Source organism: Haliotis rufescens, unplaced genomic scaffold (genome assembly GCF_023055435.1).
Source record: "Haliotis rufescens isolate VD_foot unplaced genomic scaffold, xgHalRufe1.0.p SCAF_32, whole genome shotgun sequence".
Lineage (NCBI taxonomy): Eukaryota > Metazoa > Mollusca > Gastropoda > Lepetellida > Haliotidae > Haliotis > Haliotis rufescens.
This window is the reverse complement of record NW_025964024.1, coordinates 5,346,500-5,360,441: the sequence shown is the minus strand read 5'-3', so window position 1 is coordinate 5,360,441 and position 13,942 is coordinate 5,346,500. Positions and strand designations below refer to the sequence as shown.

General features: G+C 39.7%; 1 protein-coding gene across 1 annotated transcript in view; it reads right to left on the bottom strand.

Moving 5' to 3' along the window:
* LOC124147630 overlaps positions 1 to 9,097 on the bottom strand; it is a 28,851-nt gene extending 19,754 nt beyond the window's left edge. The window contains exons 1-7 of the mRNA XM_046518308.2: positions 8,744 to 9,097; positions 5,626 to 5,851; positions 5,217 to 5,320; positions 4,897 to 5,051; positions 3,803 to 3,971; positions 1,006 to 1,218; positions 378 to 604 (exon numbers count right to left, since the gene is read on the bottom strand). Of these exons, the coding sequence (XP_046374264.2) occupies positions 378 to 604; positions 1,006 to 1,218; positions 3,803 to 3,971; positions 4,897 to 5,051; positions 5,217 to 5,320; positions 5,626 to 5,851; positions 8,744 to 8,886 (1,237 nt within the window). The 5' untranslated portion in view covers positions 8,887 to 9,097. The remainder of the gene's footprint in view (positions 1 to 377; positions 605 to 1,005; positions 1,219 to 3,802; positions 3,972 to 4,896; positions 5,052 to 5,216; positions 5,321 to 5,625; positions 5,852 to 8,743) is intronic.
* Positions 9,098 to 13,942: the final 4,845 nt, after the last annotated feature.

The window sequence follows — 13,942 nt, the reverse complement described above, 5'->3', positions numbered from 1 at the left end:
CCCACGAGCACGGTCATGTTGCTGACAAACCTGGAAACATAGCCGGGGCGAACTGGGAATCGAAGCAACGATCAGATGTTGCTGCCGTGCCCATGGGGCACAAATTTGCACAGCGAATTGCCGCGCCATAGACGACTTGCCACCCGTGTCCCTTGTCTATAATGTTTTCCATTATACACAAGGGCGGATCCAGCATTTTTAAAAGGTAGGGGTTCCTGACTCCCTGGACCCCCTGGACCTCCTGGACGCCGCCCCAACCCCTCCCCATCTGGATCCGCCTATGATATATACAACCAATCAAGTTATCAATATTGACACGATAATAATCACGACCCATCACAACATTTCAGAACAAACCTGGGTTCTTTCAAACTCACCTGGGCCTCCATACAAAACAGGGAAGATGGTGGCAATACAAGCAATCCCTCCTGTCAACATGCTGCCACAGTGTAGGAACTTCCGGCCCAGTCGGTCCAACAGAAACAGACACATGACGTAGGCTGCTGCCTCCACGATGCTTGCGATGGTAAAGTTGACGTAGATGTCGCCGCCGAGATTTCCAACGTTAAGACCAAGACCGTAGAAAACCATGACGACAACAACCCTGGTGCAGAAGTTGGAAAGTGTACAACATCAGAAACACACCAAAATAACTAATATACATATTCATAATATCTGAGTGTTGGAGTATTGGATTAAGTATCCACTATTAGGAATGTACACAAACTCTGAAATTTAAAAAATCGTTTACTGTACATTCAGGCTGTTTTACTGAAAAATGTGTTGCGGGTGCCTGCACACTGTTTCGCCCCTCCCTTCAGAGAGACATATTGGTATCTAAGCAATGACTGAAGGCATATTATGTCGCAAACAAAACTAGGTCGTTCATCACGAGTTCGTCTGTTTATATGTTGCCAGTTTAATGCAGTACCCACCAAACTAAAATGTACATATCAATGTAGATATATGCCTGTCAGTGATGTTGACTATGACAGTTCTACTGACCAGTTAAAGAAGATGATGAGTGTCCTGACGAGGAGGACTGGGGATGTGAACATCTCTGTGATCTTGGCCTGGGGACCGTCATCCAGAGTGTCCTTGTCAAACAGCTTCGGTGGAAGCGTCACGCCGTTCACTTCTGCCGCCTTCCTCAGGATTGCTTCTGCTTCCTCCTCGCGACCACGTGACAGCAGCCATCTTGGCGACTCGGGAACTAACCTAAAAGCAGTAATTTTTTAACTGTATATAAACTAGAGGGCAAAAGAAAGTATAAACCCATGATTGATTGTCAATAAAATTAAACCAAACAAGAGAATGTTATTCAATGATGGTGTATTCGATAAAAGGGTAACGAAACTCAAAACAGGTGACGTGTACATGACGGTATACTCGCATTGTGAAACATCTGAAACCTGCTTTTGTCAGAGAAAAGCAGTCTCTGCCAATCACGGTCATGCCAACGTCGTACTGTTCTGGCTCATTGCAGTTTACGAGGTCAATGTTCCCGGGTCAATGCCATTTCACGGAAGGGACGGCGAGCTCTAATACCTGCGTCACGTAGACGTCGTAGCACCGTGCGTCGACAGATACGGTGTCCTAACGTCGTTGCTGCCGTTTCCGTCGCCATGACGAACTTGTTGCGCAGATGGTACGTGTGCAAGTGCCGATCTTCCCGTTGCCTTGTCACTCGTGGTCTGCCCGATCTTGACCTGTCTTGTTTCCTGCCAGTCTGTCTGAAGCGTTGAAACAGTCTGACGACCGTGTACAGTTTAGGTTTCTTGCAATCTGGTGTGGTTGGCTCCCATCTGCTCCATACCTATGGCTCTCTCTGTTTTGTTCCGCAGTTAACCGTGGCATATCGTTGGTATTTTTGTATTACATGTGATGTCTTAGCAACGGTTCATCGCCTTTTTATACAAATTCAGCACTTGCAATTTTATGAATACCTGGAAAAACTGTTGGGTACTTTGGGTATATATATATATATATATATATATATATATATATATATATATATATATATATATATATATAATTTTTTAATTTGACGTTTACACGATATACGGCTTTTCCATTGGACGAGAGGTCGGTCACATGACCGCGAAATTGACGTTCATAAGTGTATGAACGACACAATTTGACGTTCATACGTTTTTCAGAAGACCGTGTTCTTGAAATGACGTAAACACGGGCGGACTACTTCCACATTCCTGGGGAAACCCCTGGGAATTCCCTAGCACGAAAACATTCATAAACATTATTTCTGATCATTTAGAACCTTTAATCTTGGTCTCAGCATTTCAGTATACATTGAGAAACGTAAGAGAGCCTGACTGCATGATTGTTCACGAATTTCCTCGCTACGGCCCATCCTAATGAACAAACGAAAAAATGCACATCCAAACTATCGTCAGTATCGACTCGATCTGTGTCTAGGCTGACAGTGATTGTCCCCAGCAATCTACGAATTTACCTTGGTGTATGTTTGACGCATCTTTAATCACCTTTCAATAATCGGTCAATTTATCGATGATGACTAACACATGTAACCGCAAAAGGTTCATTAACAACTTCGGAAATCCTCCCGTCACGTTTATCGTATCGGCCATTTTGACGTCTTGTCCTTGATGTAAATGTATTACGACGCGCTGTCATTGTGACTGACTTACTGAGGTAGTTCATTACAGACCTTTCTCATCTAATGGTGATATTATATGAACACATGTGTTGCGTAAGATGTTTCTGAAGAGCAAGTTCTGCATCCTTACGCTCATGTCACCTCTCTTTTTGGGGACCTATTTTATTCCGCGATATAGCTGGTTGTTGTTTGGCTATCAGTGTAAACATGAAGTCACACGTACGAAATAATAAAATTGTGTTTAGATCTTGGCCTATACATCCTTTGAGGAAAGAAATTGTGATAAAAAAATTATAAGAATTGACTTTCACTTTGTGTGAGTTCATTGGAGTATGAACCTTCATAGAGTGAGGGCCAAACATTGTATGAACGTCGTCGCAAGCTCCGACGTTCATACAGTTTGGCCCTCACTCTATGAAGGTTCATACTCCAATGAACTCACACAAAGTGAAGGTCAATTCTTAAATATATATATATATATATATATATATATATATATATATATATATATATATATATATATGTATATATATGCATGCATGATTTATCACAAAACGGCATGCATGATACATGCAGCATGAAAACCATCTTAAACTTGTTCACTTAAATGAAAATTACTGCGTATTGAATAATTATGCACACCAGTGGACACTCACCTCTGCCAACCGCCAATATTAGTCCTGTACCATGACCTTGGAATATATTTATTTTATGGAAAAAAATAATCTAGAAATGGAAACAAAAGCAAGTCTAGCCAGCTCAAGCTAGCTCTATTCAACAGCATAGGGAAGGATATTGTGTAATATAAGATTTCAGAGACTAAATGTTAGTCGACGCCAATATCAGCACGTTCAGATTTAATGAAACAGTACCGAAACAGTCGACTCTTTACCAGGAAAACAGAAACATTTGCTATGCATTGTGGTTCGTTGGCTCACAAACAGAAAAAAACACGGTGTGACAATTGAAACATATCCATTTTCGTCGGGCCCTGAGACTGGGCCTGATGTATTGATGTACTTGACCAATTATATCCTGGAATCACCACGGAATCACCACGGGCCCTCGATTGTAAGCAGAATGCCATTCACCAACTGCTGCTTACACCAGCACAGACTTAGACAAAGAGATGTAGATATGATGCAATTAAAATGGTGCACCTACCAGTACAAGCCAAGCATTAGCACAGCTGGGACGGAGATGACGAGTTGGAGATGATGCCAATCACGGATGAAGTAGGCCAGACCGCCCACAATGAATACACCCAGGCTCCAGAAAAACTGGATGACCATACCAGCTAAGGTTCGTTTGGAGGGACCAACGAGCTCCATCACTGAAAAATACATAGATTTGATCAGACAGATGAATTATTAAAATGCATACTTTAATAAACTCTGATGTTATGAAACTGAGTTCTGTTTCTTGTAATAGAAATGGTTTGTGATATTATTTTATTTTATTTTTTATTTATACATGTGTATATGTTTATCCTGAACTCGTATTCATTCCCTATACGTATGTTTCAGGGTGTCCATCTGTCAATAGACAAAGTAATAAAGTCTAACACCTTAGCCTGTGTCTGGTCTTCCTAAACACCTACACAGTCCCAGTTACAATTATACCATGTTCATACGTAAAACTAGCAAATGTTTCAAGAGTAAACTGGGTTTCCTTTTGCTGGCTATTAGAAAGCATCAAGAAAAACATTGCTTGACAGACGATTGAGCATGAAGATAAGTATTTTGAATTTTCTTTCGTTAAACGGAAACAACACACCAAAATAATATTTGAAATTTAAATACCCGGTCCTTACTATGAGATTCCAATATATTCCACCATACTGCCCACTGTTATTGTCCACCCTGAGAAGGACTTTTTGAAGTTAGCATTATGTGCATCAACCTGTCAGTGTTCTTGTTGTACGTTATCTGCAAGGTAACTTACATTAGTTCGTATCCTCACAATTTGAATAATTGAAAAAAAATCACAACTATTTGAGGAAGAGAATATATGGATGTCAACTTCTTTCCTTTGTGGAACACAACGTTTCGGAGTATATGCTTAGTCCTTCATCATTCACCTGACGAAGAAGTAAGCATATACTCCGAAACGTCGTGTTCCTCATAATAAAGAAGTTGACATCCATATATTCTCTTCATTATGTGAATCACTTCTAAATGCCTTTCAAAGACCTGACACAACTATTTGCATTCACACTTTGTCAACTGATTTTTATGTCTACAATTGAGTTTACTTACCGATGACAAAACATGATATGAAGAGGCCGATATCAGAAGCACCATTAAAGAATCTGAGAATGACGAAAGCCACGAAGTTCGGCGCAAACGCTGTTCCAACTCCTGTGCCAACGTGTAGCAGGATGGATAACATCAGAGTTGGTTTCCGCCCAACCCTTGCAAGAAAAGTGTGTAGTCAGATATTTATTTCATAAATCGACAATTTTCATGAAACATAGGTTTAATTATTAAAATAAGGTATTTCTATATCAGTTTTGTTAAGTCAAAAGGAACAAATGTACCCCGTCGATATTCCTTTTGTATTTGAAGGTTTTACTTACAGGTCTGAGACGATGCCCTGAACAAGCGATCCACAGAGAAGTCCCGCCATTAGAATGCTGTTGGCAAGAGACCTCAGGCCCTTATCGTTGCACACCATGTTCAGCTGAAAATACAACAGCATTGCATTCATTACCTTGATTTTGTAAGTAAAGAGACATGGCAACATGATTTCGTTCATCAAGAAACTTTTTCTCAGGAACTTTATATTTCACGGTTCCTTTTTGGGGGGAATGCCTTCCTCCATCTGTTGCTTTCCTACATCACACACCATGTGGAAGGATCTGTGGAGGTACATGTAGGATATGCTCTAACATCAGCAACCTTTACACAGTAGATATGAGACACATCAATAGCAGTGGGGGGTCCAATTCCGATGAAGTCTGTTTTGCCGAGCATAGGCTATCCTACCTCTGTAACAACGGTGTTCTTGAAGACGGAGTTGTCGTACACCCAGGCGCTGCATTCCTGGGTTGTTCTGTTCTGACCCGCCGGAACATCGTCCTTGTAGATGAGACAGGAGTCCCTGACGCTGACGCCTTTCTCCGTCTTCCAGGGTATGGTGGCGTTAAGGAGGATCTCATGGTCAAGTCCTTGTACCTTAAATGTGTCGTTGCTGACCCCGGGTATTGCACATCTACAACAATGCGAGGAAATTAAATTTAAATATCAATAAATGATGAAGGGGGGAAATATTAACACAAGGACCCCAATGCCACGTTTTCAATTACTTATCAAATCATTTGTTACTCTTGTGATCACGTTCGTAAATTGTGTCCATCTCTGGGGAGAATGGTGTCAAGGGTTGAAGGTCAATGTCACTACTGGCATCAAGCCAGTAGTGACATTGACCTTTAATCTTTTCTTAACTCATTCACGAACATTACTGGTTTCAGACCAATACATTCTGAATTTAACTTCATAGCATGAGTGAAATACCTTCAAAGTTACCTTTATTTTGTATTACAAAAACCATGAAGTATGACAATGTTTGATTTAATTATTCATAGTTAATCTTCACTGACTGCAAAATGATTTCAGTCAAGCCAAAATGTCATGAGTTTTAGACCATGTTTCATGAGTTTTACTGACCTAGTACGAGGGTGCCCAAAATATTGTAACGAAATATATGTAAAGCAGTTGTGTTATACGTTTTCAGGCAAACTGTAAACGAGTGTTCATGTCGACACCGATCACGTGAGGGCGAATAATACTTCTTGTAAAAAGGGTATTTCTGTATTGACCCGTTCACGTTGATGGAAATGTCCAACCTCATCACAGAATATAACCATTCACGAATACACTGATACACAAATTAGAACAGCATGAGAATAAGAAACTATGCACACCCATTCGTATCAAAGCCTCCTTGAGACTCACGAACTGCTGTTAAAATATTGTCATTGAACATACAGATCGCGACTCTCACTGTTTGACATGAATACAGAAAAACATGTATTGTCGTTAATGTCATATGTGTATAACTATCCGAGTAACCGCCTCTTACATCTACGTAAACTGAATAGAAAGTACATCTTCCTTCTGTGTACAACGTTTTCGTTGTAATTAAGTCTACCCGAGATCTGGCGCTGGGATGTCACAATAGATGGTTGTGTTTTAATGAAACAAACTTCGCTGTCAGTACTGTATTTAAACTGTGAGCTTGAGTACACTGCTTGACACACTGACCCTTTCTTGATGTATCAGTATGAATACAGCCGAATATATGTCGTCCTGGGTGTGGTCGGTGCAAGTAACCCTCGCAACATTGTCCCAAAACACGCGCCGGCGTCACACGACGTTGCTAATGATAATTATTTGCATACTCGAAAATGCATAGGGGTCGGTGTACAGTTGTCATAATTGACATAAGTTCCTGAAGCGCCGCAGCTTCAGTCCAAAAAACAATCTGCAAGTATTTGACCACTGCACGTTCATCAAGTTTGTCCTCTTTCGTTAGGTCACATATATACCAGCTTATTTTATGGACGTGTAACAGCGAAAACATTTGCTCTATTGTCTAGGTTTTTTTGTGTGGATATACCACTTTTAGATGATGTAATGTCGACAACAAAAGAGTCCTCTGTCACACAATAGTCCTCCCATGTCAGTTTCAGAACTCCTCAATCAACCCATGGTTGATTCCATGGACTTTTATCATGTTCTTAGAGACAACCTTTCGCCTGAATTTTAAAGACTCACAAAGAACACCAGAGCAGAGAAGCCATTTTGAAGCTGCCAAATGAATAACCCTCTTTGCGATCTCAAGAAAACCATTGTTGCTGAGTATGGATATTCTGAGTGAATTCTGACATGTGCTTTTGAGATTTGTCTTAAGTAGTATTCGGGATTTAGGGGTAGCAAATGAGACTCGGAGCAAAAACTTAGATGAGGAGGGAGGTTAGTTGGCACCCTCTGCAGTTGGCCCGTGTTCCCCACACTACTATGGGATGTGTTGCGTGTAAGTCGCAGTTACTGTGTATTGTCTTCTGTTTATTAGGTCTGAATGATTACCCGTGGATACAAATGCCAATTTGCATGGCTCAGATCTTGCAAGACTTTCGAAATGTTCTCGACCACGAATTATTTGAAAGCTGGTGTGTGTTTTAGTTGGACAACACAGTCAGCAATATATATTAGGTATATTACGACGATCTGTTAATAAATTATTCTGGAACAGGCGGACCTGTGACCGATTGCTGCAACGATACACGAAGGCCTTCAATCATACACTAAAACCACCCTATTCTTTACACCAACGCTAAAAGAGACTTGACCTACTCACACGACCTTTGCTAAGGGAGGGTGAGATATGCGCATTATTTTCGGGTGTCGTCATTGTAATTGCCTCTCTGTTCTTTTCTATGTGACAAGGATGTGAGTTTGCATACAAAAGTATACGTTTAATATGCTCAAACACAGAAGTAATTGTTATCAATTTAAATTATAGACAACTAAATATTAATAACAATATGGATCTACTCATTGTGTTCACTGTGTTCATTGCAAATAATTTATTGTCCTGGTATCTTAATGACGTCATGATGATTATTGGGGTTCAAGATGAAAATGATACTTCAAACTTCCCTAACGCTTCAAACTGCTGTATACGTTTAATAAGGATTGTATATAAGCAAGGAAGATGTTAAATTCGAATTTCCAGCTCAATTAATGTACAAAACAGTATTATAATAAAAGGGAAAGACACCCCCTTCGTGAAAATACAACCAATTAAAGAATATCGTCTTGCTCTTGTAGTATAAGCGCATGCTAAGTTTGCAAACCACTTCACTAATTCATTTTATACTTTCCAAAATAATGTTTGCACTAAATATATCATGGTATATGTGGTATAAATACTACACAGTCAATAGGATGATGAAATGCGATCCCTTCTATAAGATGTAACATGAAAACCAGAATGGCAATTTTTAAAATAATACTGCGATGGGTAAACACAATTTAAAAAAACACATACATATGTCATCATACGCTGGCCAACTGTCACGTACATAAACTAAGTAGATACCTGTGTTCTGGTATGTTGAGAGTAAATACAGCTCCCATTATCTGAAGTGCAGTGAAGACACCAGGCAAGCAAAGCAGAAAGTACATCCGTTTCTGGTAAGTTCCAAAATCCCCAAGATACTCAAAAACATCGTCAAATTTCATTGTGAAGACCTTTCAATGAAGACCTTTACTTCCAGTTTAAATAGTGAAGCCGTGATGCATCAGCACAGGTATATGCCTCTTTACTCTGTAAAGGAATCGCAGAACAGGTGCCCGTCAGTAGTGAACACTTAAGTAGCGCACACCTCGGTCGGGTGATAGCGTGCTCAGATCTGTGGCTGTGCGAGTGAAGTTTTGTTTGTGTCTGTGTTACTTTGGCGAGCAGTTCAAATATACCGTTCATCGTACGCCCCACGTGATCGGTAGCACACGGCCGGTTCTGTTAGCTTTTGAACATGACACTGAAATTGTGTTATACAAAAACATACGTACACAAGAGGATTAAGCTGTCCAAACAATCAGAACTGCATAGTGTTCTACTTTATCTGAACTCTGGTAGACATTAACCTCTATATATAATGGGTGAATGAACAGTGCTCTCCACCACAACAGTAGCCACAGTTGCAAGAGCTAACAAGGCTAACCAGTAGTTAAGCAACAGGCACACATTTTGAACAACCGGTGTCCAGGAAGCGAATCATTGTGTATTCTTTGTTGCAAGTGCTTCTGATTTCAACTTGTTCAAACAGTTGTGGCAAACCCTGGTCCCTGACGCTATGTACCTCTCAGTCCATTGCTCCGTTGGCTTCTGTTCCTGAACAAGTAGGGCGGTGGGGAAGCCTAGTGGTTAAGGCGTTCGCTCGTTATTCTAAAGACCCGGGTTCGATTGCTCACATGGGTACATAGTGTGAAACTGATATCTGGTGTCCCACGCCGTGATATTGCTTGAATATTGCAAAAGCGGCGATAAACCATACTCACTCACTCCCAAACAAATGTTTCCTAAATATTGTGATTGGTTCTGGCAGTAGGTAGCTGGGTATGCCACTAGCTAGTAACTGTGTCAGTATTACAAACAAAATATTCTTCAGTGAAATGATGACTGTTACCAGGGCCGCTGACGGCTACTCCGTGTCTGTTCTAACAAGCATCTTTGGCGACTAGTAACTCGATATCCACTATAATAGCGTTCCTGACGCTTTGAACTGTGTAGTCATTGCTGCGAAGTGTGTGATGTCGGGTAACTGTATCTTCATCCCCAAGGACGTGGGTGTAACGCGCCGCAGTACTGACTGAGAGTCACATAGGTTTACCATGATTTTATGAACACACAATTGGCCTGGTTCTAATGCTTGACTTGTTAGCACGACTCACGGATTTCATAACAATGGTAAACGTTTAAGACATGCATCACTTTGATCTTTCCTCCCATTTTAACCTGAAGCGCAGGGATATCACAGAAATACTGTTCCAAGCGACATAAAGTACAATTCATTCACTCACTCCTACGCCAAACGACGTATTCATTCGTAAGGTTCTAACGCAAAATGATTGCATAGTCATTATAACTTTCATTGCAATGATTCTAACACTGAGTAGAAAAGTGTCATGTATTAAGACGCAAAGCGTTATAGTCCTGCTCATGTGCTCCTGTGATGTGGTGAGGGCATATCGATTTCAGTTAGAATAGGATGTTAAATTGGCTTCCTAATCATGTGATCTCTGTCTATCATGATTGTACAACGTTATCATCCTGTTGTTATTATTTTACCTTCTCATGTTAATCTCTCTCGTGTATGCAATTCTTGTTACTGTTAATCCCCCACCTACCGTATATATTCTGTACCATGTTCATTATTCAGTCTTGCCTGACAACGGTATACGGATCTGTATCGAAACGTCGCTATTACAATAAAACACAGAAGTTGTTATCCAAAGATTTTGTCTACTATGTTCCATCATAAACAATGCCATGATTACCTATTAAAAGATATCCTATGTCTGTAGCTACCGCCCAAACAAATCATAAGCACTTCCTGCTCTATAACATTATTTCTGCATTCAGGAAACCATGCGTCTGATGAAGTACACCTTAGAAGCAGAAAGTTACATATACCTGTAGCAACCTTAAAAAAAGTAATACGATTTTTTCTTTTTATGTCATGACTTCCGGATTTAAAACACATGTATGCACTGTACAACGTGAAGCCTGGCCTTAATACCAAAGCTACAAACACCTCCAATTTAATAACATCAATTATTGGTTGGGACAACATATGCCCAACTCAAGCTACTCGTATAAGAAAGGTAAAAGCACTTCCTTGACCTTCAATCTCCACCATAAGCTTCCAACCAAATTCAAATGTTAACGCATATGTGATTACTTTCATTTTAAGTTACTGCTTCAGACTGTAAATGCAGTGTTCATTATTTGTTCGCAAGTTTCTGTGTGTGAATCTTGACATGTGGCAGGTATTAATGTTAGTGTCGACTTCGAAACTGAAACAATAAGAAACCAACAAATAACAAACACCAAAGAAATTGTACATAAGCAACAATTGTACGGGAAGAGTAACCAATTTTACAAATCAATACAAATTACTGAACAGCAAATACAATGGCAGTACACAATAGAGTAACAGTACAAAATTACAATGACAGTATCAAATACAATAGCAGTGGTGACAACAAAAAGTCAGTGATTATTATTCATCTAGCAGCAACAGTGGTCAAGATTCCAAAATAGGCCTAGGCTGGATATCCAGGGTGAAAAGGTAATTTTCACACAACCGCTGGTCTTGATGTAATGTGAGATGAGATAGATTATAGGTAACTTCCACAGTACTGCTTACATTAGATAGTACTCCATTCCTGACAACTAATTATTGTCAAAACATAACGCAATGCACTTTTCCTGAATTTCATAACAAACAATGTAATACAATCACAATATTGTTTACCAATAAATTGCACAGCCATACAACATTAATCACTGAAAAATGTTTTGTGTTATCGTGAATTAATATCAAGTATTCAACGTTTTGGCATTACGATTTCTGCTGTCCTATACAGTCATCAGAGGTTGAGGAGAATCTTCTAAAAGTAAGACCCCCACCATAGAGGCCATCTCAGGCCAGGTTCCATTTATTTATTCTGTAAACGGCCTTGGCCTTCAGTGTCATACAAACATATTCAGAACGGGCTATATAAGGAGAACATTCGTTCGGTCTCTAACATATGTCATTTATATGGCTGCAAAAGAAACACAATACAGCGGGCTGCTGAAAAGTTGATGAATAGGCAAGTCGTAAACAGTCTAGAGTACACAGAGGGGAGCCGCGATTATATAAGGAGGTTGGGTACACACAACACACTAGTTGCAAAGTAAAGTGAACAAAAGCACATGCACCCCATGCACGCCTCTGGTATAGCCATTGTTATTTCCTGACCAAGTGAGTCAGACCATGGAAAGTCGGTGTCACGATGTGATTGTCCTTTCTGAAATTAGGTTGGTTGAAACACAATGGGTAATAACATGAGGTAAGTGACATTGTATTGTTATTGATAGGTAGTAATTATTACACATGTGCAGGTTGGGATGTGAGATTTTGACAAGTTTATGTAGATAGGCAAAGTTTTGTTTGATGTCATTCTAGAAAAAGGGTATTGGGGCATATTATGTTACGTGTCAAGATACCTTGATTTTGTAATCAAGATATTTTGTAACTAGTTATTTGAGATGTTCTGGAGAGTGAGTAGGGGATTATACTCAGGCCAGATGCAATGTGCTATCTCATCGCGAGACACTTTCCCTGGTAAACATAAACATTAGAGCACTCGTAGATGTTTGACCCTCAATTTCAATCCCAGGATCACTTCTACAGTGACTATGAGTGCATGTCTGGAGAAATCAACTCTTATATATATATATATACACTCAAATTTATCAATTTCGAATTTGCGAAACGAGGTCAACCAAGATCAAGAACGCTCGAATAAAAGGAGTAATGTTGTACGCATGCCATTGTACTTATAGAATTAGGACATAAACATACAGGAAATGTAGAGTCATCTGCAGATTTCATGGCTCTAATTTGAATTTGCAACCGAACCAGTGTGAACAAATTAAACCCTTTTTTTCTGTTAAAGACGATATTGAATGAAACGGCATGTGTTGAGTTCAATGTCCCGAGCGGGTTTTTTATCTGAATATTGGTGGTATATAAAACGTCAACGCCAGAGAATAACCTATCACGATTATCTGCTGAAAAAGATTCCGTCGGGCGTAAAAGGCAAATTAGCCTTGAAAGTTATGTGAATGGACTATTTGATCATATGAACATGTAGCCTTTATAAAACGTATTGCGTTTTATATGCTCAACACTGCTTTCAACAATGCTGAAACATTACGAAAAAAATACTGACCATGTCATTTGAAACAACCTCTTTCTCCTTGACCTATTTGTTCTGATTCGTAACAGTAACTGCGCCGCTTCTCGCCTCTTGCCTTTGTTTAATGTTTCTCTTTAGTGACTGGCTACTGACTGCGAGGGTGTGCAAAGTTGTGTGCATACATTTGATAATCATCTGATTCATGTCGCGTCACAGTATGTATTCCTACGTCTGGAATGTTTATCAATCTCGTCACTGCTTTGATTAATAGTATTGCTTTTGATTAAAGTATTGTTGATGACACATTTTTTCGTGGATGAATTTAATATACAGTTTTCACATCGGTTTTTTATTCATACCTCATTGACCCAAAAATATTGTTTGATAATGATTGTAACTGTGTTACATTGTTTCTGTTGAGATTTGGTAGTCGCTCATGTGGCAGACACAAGTGTTAACATACAGTTTGTTGTACATATGTTTTATCTATTTGAGGTCCTTTAGGTGTGTAATATTATTTTAAGTTGTTAGGAAAGTAGGTTCTTAATTCAATATCTATTATGGGCTTCTGGATTAGTTTACTTATAATGTAGAGGGTGGTTGGGTTGGTCCATGTTTGTGTCATTGTTTCTTCTCTTTGTTCTAACCCAAGCCTTGTTTTCATTGGCTTGTTCAAACTGTGCACTTTTCATCCATCTTGCACTTTACCCTACACCAATTCAGAAGTCAGTCAACAATTTGGTCCTTGGACGGATCTGGGATAAATAATTCGATTATTAAGGAGTGTGCTGATAGCTACATAGCTACTACGCAAGGCGGCAGCCTG